General features: G+C 33.6%; 1 protein-coding gene across 2 annotated transcripts in view; it reads right to left on the bottom strand.

The window, feature by feature from the left end:
- prkg1a (protein kinase cGMP-dependent 1a) overlaps positions 1 to 13,871 on the bottom strand; it is a 101,083-nt gene that overhangs the window by 16,316 nt on the left and 70,896 nt on the right. For both annotated transcript variants that reach the window (XM_073834871.1, XM_073834870.1), the window contains exons 6-9: positions 11,286 to 11,363; positions 11,100 to 11,194; positions 1,168 to 1,233; positions 518 to 592 (exon numbers count right to left, since the gene is read on the bottom strand). In XM_073834871.1, the coding sequence (XP_073690972.1) occupies positions 518 to 592; positions 1,168 to 1,233; positions 11,100 to 11,194; positions 11,286 to 11,363 (314 nt within the window). The remainder of the gene's footprint in view (positions 1 to 517; positions 593 to 1,167; positions 1,234 to 11,099; positions 11,195 to 11,285; positions 11,364 to 13,871) is intronic.

Genomic DNA, 13,871 nt, shown 5'->3' on the forward strand with positions numbered 1-13,871 from the left:
AATCGAGGAAAAGAGGGACTTCTTTTGGCTCTTAAATGTTTAAACTGGCTTAAACGAGTTTAGTTTAAACACAGATAGAACGTGTGCTCATATTCCAGAGTATAGCACTCGCATTGAACAAGAGTGAATGGTTTGTCCAAGATTTTTTAGAGAACCGTTACACCCCTACTGAAAACTGTTTAAAATGTGGATTAAAGTAATTGGGTAAATGTAAGTATTTGACATTAAAGACAACAAAGAATTGTGATTATGAAAATTGCCCTCATAAATATAAAAAATGCCAATTCCAGGGGTCAAATATTGCCCCTTAATGAAAACGTTCATTTCTGAACCTGCTACTTACAATACGTTTGATAGTGTTGTGTAATATCATAAAAAGATAATTTTTATGAAAGTGGTCTTTAAAAACAAGACTTCTAATTTTGTTCATGCAAGAACCTTTGTCTAATATTATCAATGGACTTCTGGGAAGAAAACATAATAATTTGTTGTCAATAGGTAAGATATTTTCACCTACTTTGCTTTTGCCTCTGCGTCTTCACTGCCTTTGTTGGATACGTCTTCCAGACCTCCAATCAGGTGTTTGTATGAGCTGAAAAACAATGGCACAAACAGTATATTTATAAAGATTTGATCTTTATGACAAATGCAGTACAGTTCAAAAGTTGGGCTTGATATGAACTGCCATTTGTCTCTTAAAAATGAACTAACTGAAAGTTGAAGATCTATGCCGCAATGACTTTTAATTATTATTTCATGTCTTTTTCTTAATTCGGCACTAATAGTGAAACTTTTATATCTTCTCCATCAGCTGTCACACAGATGGCTGATGGTTAGAGTCTCAGTCAGACAGGAGAGAGAGTTTTCCCGCCGCTTCTCTCTCTCTGTCTGTCTCACTCTTTCCAGCTTACTGACACGCGTGACACTTTAGCTATTTAGGTTGAGCTTGATTCATTGAGTTCTATAAGGGAGCAAATAAGCACTTCAAACCCACCGATTGTGTTCCACACACACAAATAGAAAGATCAGTGTAAAATCCACAGATGTTCAACGAACTGGAAAACCTGGACTGAATTACTTTTGCTGGAATGTCAGCGACACTTGTGATGTTTTAAGCAGCGTATATAAAGAAAATCATGGCACAGGATAAACGTGATGTATACTCACTCTCTGTCAATCACAAGGCAGGTGACAGACTCTGCTGCAATGATGTTAGCTGTTCTGATATCCTCCCTGTTCAAAGAACACAGATGCAATACAGAGAAATGTCATGTTATGTGATACATTCAAAATCACAGATGTATACATAAACAAATAGAGGTAACACTTTACAATAAGGTTCAATATGTTAGTAAATGACACCTTATTGTAAAATGTTACTCAAGTATATTACTAAAAATTCTTAATATAATTACAAAAATATATTGGAAATATTATAAATTAAAATATATTATTTTAACTATAAATCTACTATAAATACTATATAACAATAGTATAAATAATTATATATAAATATTAAATAAATCACTTATAACCAGGTAAGTTAACGTTAAATAAAATAAAGTTATTAAAATAAATTATCAAGTATCAATTTAAATAACTGATATTTTATCTTTAATGTCGTCCATCAATTTCATTAAGTGATGCTTGAGATTTTTCTGAACTGTAGCTTCTAAAACAAATCATTACAAAATAAATTAAAAAAATATTACACATACACAAAATTAATTTTGCCTTCATATATTTTTCATATACTTAATATATTTATTTTTTATTACATTTTTTATTAAATATATATATATTTTTTCATAAACTTTATATTTTTTATCATTATCATATATTTTCTTTTCTTTAATGTTGTCCTTTAATTTTATGAGGTGCCATTTGAGATTAATTTTTAACTGTAACAATCATCCATCAAATTAAAAAAAAATAAATAAAAATTTTATATTATAATTATAGTAAAATAATTATGTAAAAATCTAGTAAAATAAATTCTAAGTATCATCAATATAAATAATAACAAATGTATAAAATTAAATTAATAACAACACAATATTATCATGACTATCATATATTTTTTCTTCTTTAATGCCATCCTTCAATTTCATGAGATGCCATTTGAGATTTTTTTAACTTTAACAATCACCCATTTTAAAACAAATCATTAAAAAATGCAAAAATAATGAAATAATATACATAAACATATACATACACACACACACACACACACACACACAAATACAAATTTAGCTCACAAAATTGAAATTAAAATCATGAGTCAAACAAGTTACTAAAATAGTTATTAAAATATCAATATTTATCAACTTCAACTCTAATGACAGACTTAAGCCAGCATGCCTCAGAGTTCGCTGACTGTCCTCTTCCTCACTGTCGCCCCAGTCGCAGTCATCAGAGTCTGAATCCCAGTCTGACCTCATGATGCTTTGTATATTCACTTACCGCCTGACCTGAGCACAGCTATACGCGAGCATATACTACTTAAGTACAGTACACTTCTACAACCGCTAAAATAATCACTGTGTGACATTAGTCCCATCATTGGCAGTTCTGTCCGGAGGTAGAGCTCTCACACACGACTGTCTGACAGCAAAAAGGGCTGGACACTAAATGGTAAACGCACACCCAGACACACATGTACACGCAGCGTCTGCTTCTGTGTCCAACTGCAAATACTGCCGGACACCACACACACACACACACACACACACACACACACACACTAGGCCGGATCCAGTTCCAGCTAAACACACTTGTACTTGCAGAGGGTGAGAATTCTTCACAACACACTGGCTCTAAAGCTGTCACAGCACAAATACACAATAACACTACTGCGAAGGTCACAGCTGCTGCACAATATTACTGAACGCAGAGAGACGAAGAGGAGGAAAATCTGTCATCCTTAATTAACCTTCAATGATGTGCCAGACCCGTATGAATTTCATTCTTCCGTTAAAAAGAAGAAATTTTTGCAGATTGTTGAAATTGCTTTTTTGCTTAAAACAGCTACACAAAAGGACAAAAAGTACCTTTATATTAACACTTACGTAATGATTTTATAGTGCATTTTGTCATTTTTTTTTTTATGGAGCCAGACTGTCCTGATCCCCATTTATATTCAGCGCAAAGAACAAAAATATGTTTTAGCAAAAGGACAAAAATGATCTTTATATTAAGACTTCTGGAATGATTTTAAATTAAACAAATTTGTATGGCCATATGAAATGTTTTATTTTTTCCAAATTCAGTTTTTTTCTGTTTTAATTTTTCTAGACCCTGTTAAGAGGTTAAACTTTAAAATATTAAAGGGTTAGTTCACCCAAAATTGAAAATTCTGTCATTAATCACTGTCTATGGTATCATGTCGCCCCAAACCTGTAAGACCTTCGTTCATCTTCAGAAAAGTTTTTTTTTAATGAAATCCAAAAGCTATATGACCCTCCATAGACAGCAAGGTTCTTTCCACATTTAAGGTCCAGAAACGTTGTAAAGACATCGTTAAAATAGTCCACGTGACATCAGTGATTCAAACGTAATTTTATGAAGCTACTAGAATACTTTTTACAATGTCCTTACAATGTTTCTGGACCTTGAATATGGAAGGACCCTTGCTGTCTATGGAGGGTCAGAAAGCCCTCAGATTTAATCAGAAATATCTTAATTTGTGTTCTGAAGATGAAGTAAGGTCTTACGGGTTTGGAACAACATGAGGGTGAGTAATTAATGACAGAATTGTAATTTTTGGATGAACTCACCCTTCACCCAATCAAACTGCATGTCCAATTAATTAAAATCATGAAACTTAATTTAACAGCAATTTATTAAATGTTTAACAAAAATTACATTTTTAAGGAAATTAAATATGTTTCAAATTTTGTTTTATTTTTACTAAAGTCAATTAATTATCTGGATTCCATTTTCTAATTAATTCATTTTATTAAAAAAAACAATTTATTATTGTTTTATTTATAACTGTGTTTTTCCTCAGAAAGACTGTGTTGTTTATTTACATTTTTCTGGTAAATAAACTCTGGTAAATATTTTTCTTGTAAATATTCCCTAAAAAAAAATCATGTTTTAACAATAATTTCTTTTATTAATAGTAGTAGTATCATTACATTGAGTAATATTTTTATGTCTAGGTTTCTTCAAGTTAAATAAAACTTTTATTTTGACTGGTTGCCATGAAGACCTTTAAGTTTCTGTTTGTATATGATATGACGATAGTTTTTCCCAAAAGAAACGGTAAAATTCTCATGAAGTGTGTGTTTATGTACTCATATTTTGAGGCGGCAGAGGCTTAAACACAACGAGTGACATGTGCATTCAGTATGTTTGTAGTAAATGAAACCACACGTCTGCGCCGTTCATTCACACAGAAACGTGCAAAACATGCAGAATTCATATTTAAATAGCATTTTGTGGCTTAATATTCACAGACACTAGCCATATCGCATTTTGATTTAAGTGTACTTTTGATTTATCTATCCAAAGTTTGGCAAATTCTGTCTGCGTTTTTCACATCACGGAAAACATATGGCCCTATTTTTGTCATTTTTTTATGCAGCCAGACTGTCCTGATTCCTCTTTATGCTTAATGTATGGAAAAGACATAATGCTAAACCTGTCTTTTTCTGTTTTATGATAATAATAATTTTGTCAGCTGTTTTTTCATTTAGTCTCAGTCATTTGTCAAATGTCCTTTTTAGTCTTTATCATGTTTAATCAACCTGTGCTGTTTTTGTTTAGTCAAGTTTTAAAGTCTGATAATTGTTGTCTAGTTTTAGGCAATGAATGGTGATTACTGATTTTTGTCATCTGAGAAATTATATATATATATATATATATATATATATATATATATATATATATATAATTATATATTATATATATATATATATATTATATTATATATAATTCCTATACATGAACAGTCTCTACATTATGAAAACTATAGTAAAACTCAAAAGCTTCTCCCAGGGGCTAAAACTGTGAAATTTCTAATATTAAATCCAAAATTCCAAATTAAATTTATGCTTTTTACCATAAAATCAACAACAACAACAAAAAAAGACTCTGAACTGCATTTGCATTTGCAAGTGCATTAATTCATTTATAACTACAATTGCAAACAATGTAATTGAGATCCATGTTTGGATTTATTGCAGTTTGTCACTAAGAAATTTTGATGGCATTTACAATTCTTGACTGGCAGCCCCAAGCATGAACCAAAAATTCAGACAACGGTTAGTATGACAATATTTACACAGCTATCATACTTTGTTGAACAACTACCAAGCAATGCTTAATTTTGTTCAGTCTGTGGTATAAAAATGTCACATTAGCAATTAAAGAAAAAACACTTAAGCAAAACGTGGTCAGGTCAAAGTTTAATTGAATAATCTGAATAATTTTCAGTCCCAAATTTGTATAAATTTTACTGGTAGTCCATTGAATGAAGAATTTTTGGGTATAAAATGTCACCATTTACTTTTTTTGCTATCCTCACTTACATAAATGAACTATAGTGTCCTGCATCCACTAGTAAAAAATATATCAAAAATTATATCTGGTGTCTGAATAATTGATGTAGTTGATGTGGTTTGGAAAGACAAAAGAGTATAAATAATGATAAAATTTTCATTTTTGGCTGAACTGTCCCATTAATTGTATTGTGTGTGGGTCAGTGTGCTGTAAGTGGGACATGTTCACCTGCTTAAGGTAACGTAGCATGAAAAACCGACACCATCAGCGCTGCCAAACGTGTCTGTGAACCAATCAGGTGTCAAATGCTTGAGAATGCACATACACACACGCATGGATTTAATCCCCGGGATCAAGAGATTCTTTTATCAAGTTCTGGAAGCTGTTAATGACCTCCGTAAAGCGCAAGCCAACAACGTGGTTTCTGCTGTACACAAGGCCACAGCTGGAGCTCTTACAGGACAGTGTCTAATTGATCTCTGAGGAATCGGACTGACCGTGTACAATGTTCTGGCCTATATTTCACCTCCGATCACAGCCTCGCAGCTTGTATCAGAAGACTGCTGAGCTGGACACCTGATACACAACGGATCATATCAACATGCTCTCAGGATCACTGTTTCCTAGTAACACAAGCAAACGCAGGATTATAATCAGGGTAAACAGTCCCCTTAAACCAGACACCACTACAGAAAAAGAATAGAATAAAGCACACTTGAATAGAACCACAGAGAGAACAGGATAGCGCACAAACTCATGAACACAATAGAATAGAAATTAACAGAGTTCATCCACAAATGAAAATTGAGTCATTATTAACTTACCATTTTGATGTTTTAATACCATATGACCACAAAAAGATAAATTTACCAGCTTCAAACTTTAAAGAAAGAAAGATGCAAAAGTATCACAGAATGATGCTCTGCAACTTCCGCCACATTTTCTAAGTGTTCTGAGGGCATGTGTTAGGGTTTGTTTAAAAAATTGATTATTATTTAGCGAAAAATCCTGACTTTGGTCATTGGTCTGCTGTGCATGACTGTATTAGAGCAGCAGTTCACTCTGGTTTACCCAGGAAAAACACATAAGCACAAAAGAAATCAAATCTATTAAAACACTGCACTAAACACACTGCCTAGAAAGTATTAAAAAAGTACACATGTACGTTCTTCTTTAAGGTAAATATCTCTTGACAGATGTAAATTCAAGAACTTGCTTTGGATAAAACAGATATACAGTCAGGTCCATATGTATTTGGACACTGACACAAGTTTTATTATTTTAACTGTTGACCAAAACATATTCAAGGTACAGTTATACAATGAATATGGGCTTAAAGTGCACACTCTGAACTTTAATTTTTAAGGCAGTCTCATCAAATTGGTAGAAAGGTTAAGGAATTACAGCTCTTTAATATGTACCTCCCCCCTTTTTTAAGGCACCATAAGTAATTGGACAGTTGACTCAAAAGCTGTTTCATGGACAGTTGTGGGCTATTCCTTCATTTTTTCTACATCAATTAACCAGGTAAAAGATTTGGAGTTGATTCTAAGTGTGCCATTTGTATTTGGAAGCTGTTGCTCTGAACCCATCATGCGGTCAAAGGAGCTCTGCATGCAAGTAAAACAGACAATTGTTAGGCTTCAAAAACAAAAGAAATGCATCAGAGAGATAGCAGGAACATTAGGAGTGGCCAAATCAACAGTTTGGTGAATTCTGAGAAGAAAAAAGAACACACTGGTGAGCTCAGCAACATAAAAAGGCCTGGATGTTCACAAAAGACGACAGTATGGTGGATGATTGAATGATCCTCTCCATGGTAATAAAACATTTTACAACATCCAACCAAGTGAAGAACACTCTCCAGGAGGTAGGCGTGTCACTGTCAAAGTCTACAATCAAGAGAAGACTTCACCAGAGCAAAATAGAGAGGGTTTACCACAAGGTGCAAACAAGACCAGATTAGACTTTGTCAAAAAACATTTAAAAAAGCCAGACCACTTCTGGAAAAGCTTTTTTTTGGACTGCTGAAATTAAAATCAACATGTACCAGAATGACGGGAAGAAAAAAGTAAGGAGAAGGCTTGGAACAGCTCATGATCCAAAGCCTACAACATCATCATCTGTGAAACATGGCGGGGGAATGTAATGGCATGAGCATGGCTTCCAGTGGCACCAGTGTTTAGTGATGATGTGACAGAAGACAGAAGCAGCCGGAAGAACTCCGAAGTGTATAGGAATATACTGTCTGCCCAGATTCAGTTAAATGGAGCAAAGTTGTTTGGGCGGCTCTTCATAGTACAAACGGACGATGGCCTAAAACATACAGCAAAACCAACCCAGGAGTTTTTAAAGGTAAAGAAGTGGAATATTCTGCAATGGCCAAGTCAGTCTTCTGATTTCAAATTGATTGAGCATGCATTTCACTTGCTGAAGACAAAACTAAAGGCAGAAAGACCCACAAACCAACAACAACTGAAGTCAGCTGCAGTAAAGGCCTGGCAAAGCACCACAAAGGAGGAAACCCAGTCTGTGGTGATGTCCATGAGTTCCAGACTTAAGACAGTCATTGCCTGCAAAGGATTCTCAACAAAATATTAAAAATGAACATTTTATTTATGATTAGATTTATTTGTCCAATTACTTTTGAGCCCCTGAAAATGGGGGGTCTGTGTATAAAAATGGTTGTAATTCCTTAGCATTTTATGTTATATTTTTGTTCGACCCCTTGAATTAAAGCTTAAAGTCTGCACTTCAATTTCATCTTGATTGTATCATTTTTAAAACTATTCTAGTGGCATACAGAGCCGAAATTATGAAAAGTGTGTCAGTGTCCAAATATATATGGACCTGACTGTATTTACCTCCAAAAAACAGTATATGCATAATTTTTTAGGATCCTGTTTCATATTGTGTTTCACTAATCTTAATTTCTTGAAATGGTACACTTGTATGCAGACCAACAGAAATATTTTATTTATTTATTTATTTATAAATGTTGGTTAGTTTTTTTTTTTTTACCAAACCCTATCCGTAAGCCCTCAGAACACTTGCAAAATAAGTCACTAGGGATCATTCTGTGATACTTTTGCTTATTTTGCAAATTTACATGGACAAGCACAAGCAGAAAATAAAATAAAAAAGAAAAGAAAGAAGGTCATACAGCAACAGGACCAGGGTGAGTAAATAATGACTGAATTTTCATTTTTGGTTGAACCATTCCTTTAAAGGATTAGTTTGCTTCCAGAATAAGATGTCCTGATAATTTACTCACATCTTATCCAAGATGTTCATGTCATGTGACATAGGTTAAAGTACTAATAGTGTTTACAAAGCGAATGTGCAAAAAAAGTGAAACCGCCTTTACAAAAAAAGGTAAAACAACAATGTTGGATGATTTTGAAGTTGAAGGAGAAAATGAGATTGAGTTTTTCGCCCTACACTCAAACACCTAAAAATAAAGGTGTTTTAAAAGGTTCTTCACAGTGATGCCATAGAAGAACCTTTTTTGGTTCCACAAAGAACCATTCAGTCAAAGGTTCTTTAAAGAACCATCTCTTTCTTACCTTTTTATAATCTGAAGAACCTTCTTTTGCCACAAAGAACCTTTTGTGAAACAGAAAGGTTCTTCAGATGTTAACGGTTTTTTATGGAACCATTTAGACAAAAAAGTTCTTCTATGGCATCATGAAGCACCTTTATTTTTAAGAGTGTACCCTACCTTTTTAAACCAAGGTACACAGACGAAGAACTAACCGAGCATGTGCTTTCCAATGTGATTACGTACTGCCTGAAGTTGTAGTCAAAGAGCCAGTGCAAGATGAGCATTTGCTCAAGTTTTTTTTTTTTTTTCGCTAGATAAGACCCTTATTCCTCAGCTGGGATCATGTAGAGCCCTTTGAAGCTTCAGTTTGGACCTTCAACCCATTGATCCCCACTTAAGACCACTATATGGAGAAAAATCCTAGAATGTTTTCCTCAAAAACAAAATTTCTTTTTGACATGAACATCTTGGATGACATGAGAGTGAGTAAATTATCATGGAAAATTTTATTTTGGAAGTAAACTAATCCTCGAAGCATGTTAAACCAGAAAAAAAATGTCTGGTTTATATTCGCATACCTCCTATACTTTCCTCAAGTACTTGTCCTTCAAGCCCTCAAAACTGGAGCTCCGATTAAAGTCATTTTAATGTGTTCCTGTATTGTTAGTTGCTCTAATGCATGTGTCATAATCATAGTTGTTGATTCTCTGAACAAAAAACAGAACTGGAAAGCTCCCCAAAAAAGATTGTGTTATATAATATAATTTCTGAATAAACCTGTTTTTACTCAGGCATAAGAGAGAGAGTGCGAACAGTGCTTTTAAAGATTGTGTGAATGTAATGTCATGTGTTTGCTATGCAAGCACAGCCACTCCAAACAGTTTACGATTCCAAGACTTCTTACAATTCCAAGAGCACTTTTATCAGCGACCACAAGATGGCACCACATCCTTTAAAAACTTATAGGGTGAATCTCAAAGCCTTTCTTTTTTTACTTTTCACCACAATCAAGACATTTTTCATCATTCATGTTATTATTATTATAACAATTGTCTTCGACATTGTCAGTGAGGTATTTTCATTCTCATAATGTATCAGTTTTTAAATAATTCTCAAAAGTGATTGTTATCAAGTTCTTACTACTGTAATGTATTATTATAAATATATTTATAATAATAAATTAGATTTTCTGCATTAAAATGGTGTTTTTGGAGGATGTAAATGTCAAAACTGGCATGAAAGTAATGTCAAAAAGCAAAAGATAGTCCAAAAAGTTATGTGAGATTCTCCTAATGAGAAATCATCCTGGATGTGCCTCCAAATATCCAGTTTAAATCTGGTATTAAATCTGACTTTAAAGTATTTACTCATTCTAAAGATAATTTACTCAACCCCATGTCATTCAAGATGTTCATGTCTGTCTTTCTTCAGTCGTAAAGAAATTAAGGTTTTTGAGGAGAACATTCCAGGATTTTTCTCCATATAGTGGACTTCAAAGGGGATCAGTGGGTTGAAGGTCTAAATTGCAGTTTCAATGCAGCTTCAAAGAGCTCTACATGATCCCAGCCGAGGAATAAGGGTCTTATCTAGCAAAACGATTGGTCATTTTCCAAAACAAAAAAATTACATAATTTTTAACCACAAATGCTCATCTCGCACTAGCTCTGCGATGCACGTCTACCTCTTTATGGTTATTTTTTGTCTGTGTACTTGGGTTCAAAAAGGCAGGGTAGGGCAAAAAACTAAAAGTACACAAATGTTCATTTTCTTTAGAAAATAGTAAAGTAAGCCCTTATCCCTTGGCTGAGATCGTGTAGAGCCCTTTAAAGCTGAACTGAAACTGCAGTTTGGACTTTCAACCCATTGCTCATATAGTACAGTATATGGAGAAAAGTCCTGGAATGTTTTCCTCAAAAATCATAATTTCTTTTTGACTGAAGAAAGAAAGACATGAACATCAAGGATGACATGGGGGTGAGTAAATTATCAGGATTTTTTTTATTCTGGAAGAGAACAAATCTTTTAACAGTAGTGTAGAGGACAATCTCACCCTTGTAGTGCTTTTTCCCCAAAGGAGTCTCCTTTCCCCATAGAACGTAAGTAGACTGGCTCCTGACCCGGACAGTCCTCTCGAGTCATCGTCACCTGGACAGGGGTGAGAACAAGAGGTAGAGATATTAGCATGGGACCTTCTTCACAGCATCACTGCTTGCACTTTGCACTGAAATAGACTTACCTTTCCTTTACTGATAATAAAGAATGTGTCTCCTCTTGCCCCCTGGCGAATGATGTAGTCGCCATCCTCATAGTGGGTCTATAAGAGAGAGAGAAAATTGGTTAGAGGATGTGAAGATGATATGGAAACAGATGATCGAGAAAAATATAGGTGGCAGTTTCTACGAAAAGGGTATGAATAGGATGTGCAGACACAAGATCCAGCAGGTTTCTAAATGGAAAAGAGGCAGCACAACATCTTTCTGACCCTCGCTGCGCTATCTAAGACCTTGACCTCCAGACACATCAGTCTGAAATCAGATATGACCAGCAGATAGGAAACCGAGCCCACAAAGTCTCTGACACAAGCAAACACTTTGTTCCAACATCACCTAGAGTCTGACCTCCAGCAAAACACCCACATATACACCTGCATTCAGAGGAGAGAGATTTTAGATTTATTATTCAGAAAATTATTATAAATTTATAAATGATCGAAAATATATCATTCATTACCAAAAAAAAATGCTAAAAAATGATTTATACTTACAGAAATATAAAAAATAAATGTATTAAAATTACATTTTTGTTAGAATTTTTTTTTTTTTGCGAAAGATTTTTACAATGACAGATTTTTGCTAAAAAAAATCCTAATGGTCTTAAAAAAAATAGTTTCTTTGTTAAGGCAAAATTATATTTCCTTAATAAAAGAATACAAGCAAATGGTTTTTTTTTTTTTTTTTGTTTTTTTTTTTTACAAAAACCCTATATACTGATTACTATATGTGACCCTGGACCACAAAACCAGTCATAAGGTTAAATTTTACAAAACTGAGATATATACATAAGCTTTCTATTGATGTATAGTTTGTTAGGATAGGACAATATTTGGCCAAGATACATCTATTTGAAAATCTGGAATCTAAGGGTGCAAAAAAATCAAAATACTGAGAAAATCACCTTTAAAGTTGTCCAAATTAAGTTCTTAACAATGCATATTACTAATCAAAAATTACATTTTGATAGGTTTACAGTAGGAATTTTAGAAAAAAACTTAATGTAACATGATCTTTACTTAATTTCCTAATGATTTTTGACATAAAAGAAAAATCAATAATTTTGACCAATACAATGTATTTTTGGCTATTGCTACAAATATACCCCAGCGACTTAAGACTGGTTTTGTGGTCCAGGGTCACATATATGATGTAGACGTTTTAAAACAAGCAGACTTTTGTGGATATCCATTTCTTAAATTTACAGTTCCTATACATCGGTCCCAAAACAAAAAGTTGTAAACTGAAATCATACTTAAAAACGTAATAATATCAAAACATAACTGAACATCGCGTGTACAAATGTCATGCACACAACATTCGAGAAGAAAGTGTTTATTTGGAACCTTAATATTTAACATTTAAATGTTTAACATAACATCTTTTTTTGTGCATAAGTGTGTTTTTGTTGTCTTTATTTTAAATACATGCAACTTGGTTTGACATGCATACATTTTAAGTGTAGCTTAAAGGGATAGTTCACCCAAAAAAGTAAAATTCTGTCATTAATTACTCACCCTTATGTCGTTCCAAACCCGTAAGACGAGTTTCTCGTATTAAAAAGCATTCTCGCAGCTTCATTAAATTAAGCCTGAACCACTGATGTCACATTAACTCTTTTATCAAAGTCTGTACTAACTTTCTAGGCCTTGACTGTGTCTATGCAGGGTCAGAAAGCCTTTGGATTTCATCAAAAATATATTGTGTTCTAAATATGAAGGAAGGTCTTACGGGTTTGGAACAACATAAGGGCGAGTAATACTGACAGAATTTTCATTTTGGGTGAACTATCCCTAGACTGTTTGATTTAAGTGAATACTCCCCAATGGAAAGCACTCAAGTCATGTAATGTTAAGATTCATGTGGACTCTAAATTCAGACAGCTACATTGTACATGTGAAATTAATGGAGGAGCTGCATCAAATATAAGTGGCCATGAAGATGATGACGAAAGCACAGGTTTCATCCATGGGTCCAGGCTTTCATTCCCCGGAGCCTTCAGCATAATTGCGCATGCAAAATTAACATTTAAGTTCAAAAAGCTTCAGCAAATTTCAGTCTTATTTAAGGTCAATTATTAGCTGAAGACTCTTCTCCACTCTATGCAAATTCATAACATTTATTTAACAAATCACATCACAAAAAAGGGACTGGAATGAGTTTAACCTGAATTTGAATACTCACTGAGAAATCATGATTGACAGGCAAGTCCTTTTAATGGCACAGAGCTCACAGTGCCATTAAATACTCTCATTATTTGATCTCACTTCCTATCTACTTTCTATTATTTTTCCAGCTCTCCTAACCACAATCTGTGATAGATGGCATAAATACAGCTTTCCATACAAAAAATATCGTTCGCTACTGTAGGCCATTTTAAAGTAGCTGTATTTTGACAGAAATAAAAACATTAGAAAACAGTGTTGTTATTGTTAACTGAAAGCTTTTAAAAATCATTTTCAGTACTCACAGATGAAATGCATAAAATATAAATATATGACCCTGGACCACAAAACCAGTCACAAGTACCACAGGTATATTTGTAGCAATAG

This window comes from Garra rufa, chromosome 2 (genome assembly GCF_049309525.1).
Source record: "Garra rufa chromosome 2, GarRuf1.0, whole genome shotgun sequence".
Taxonomy (NCBI): domain Eukaryota; kingdom Metazoa; phylum Chordata; class Actinopteri; order Cypriniformes; family Cyprinidae; genus Garra; species Garra rufa.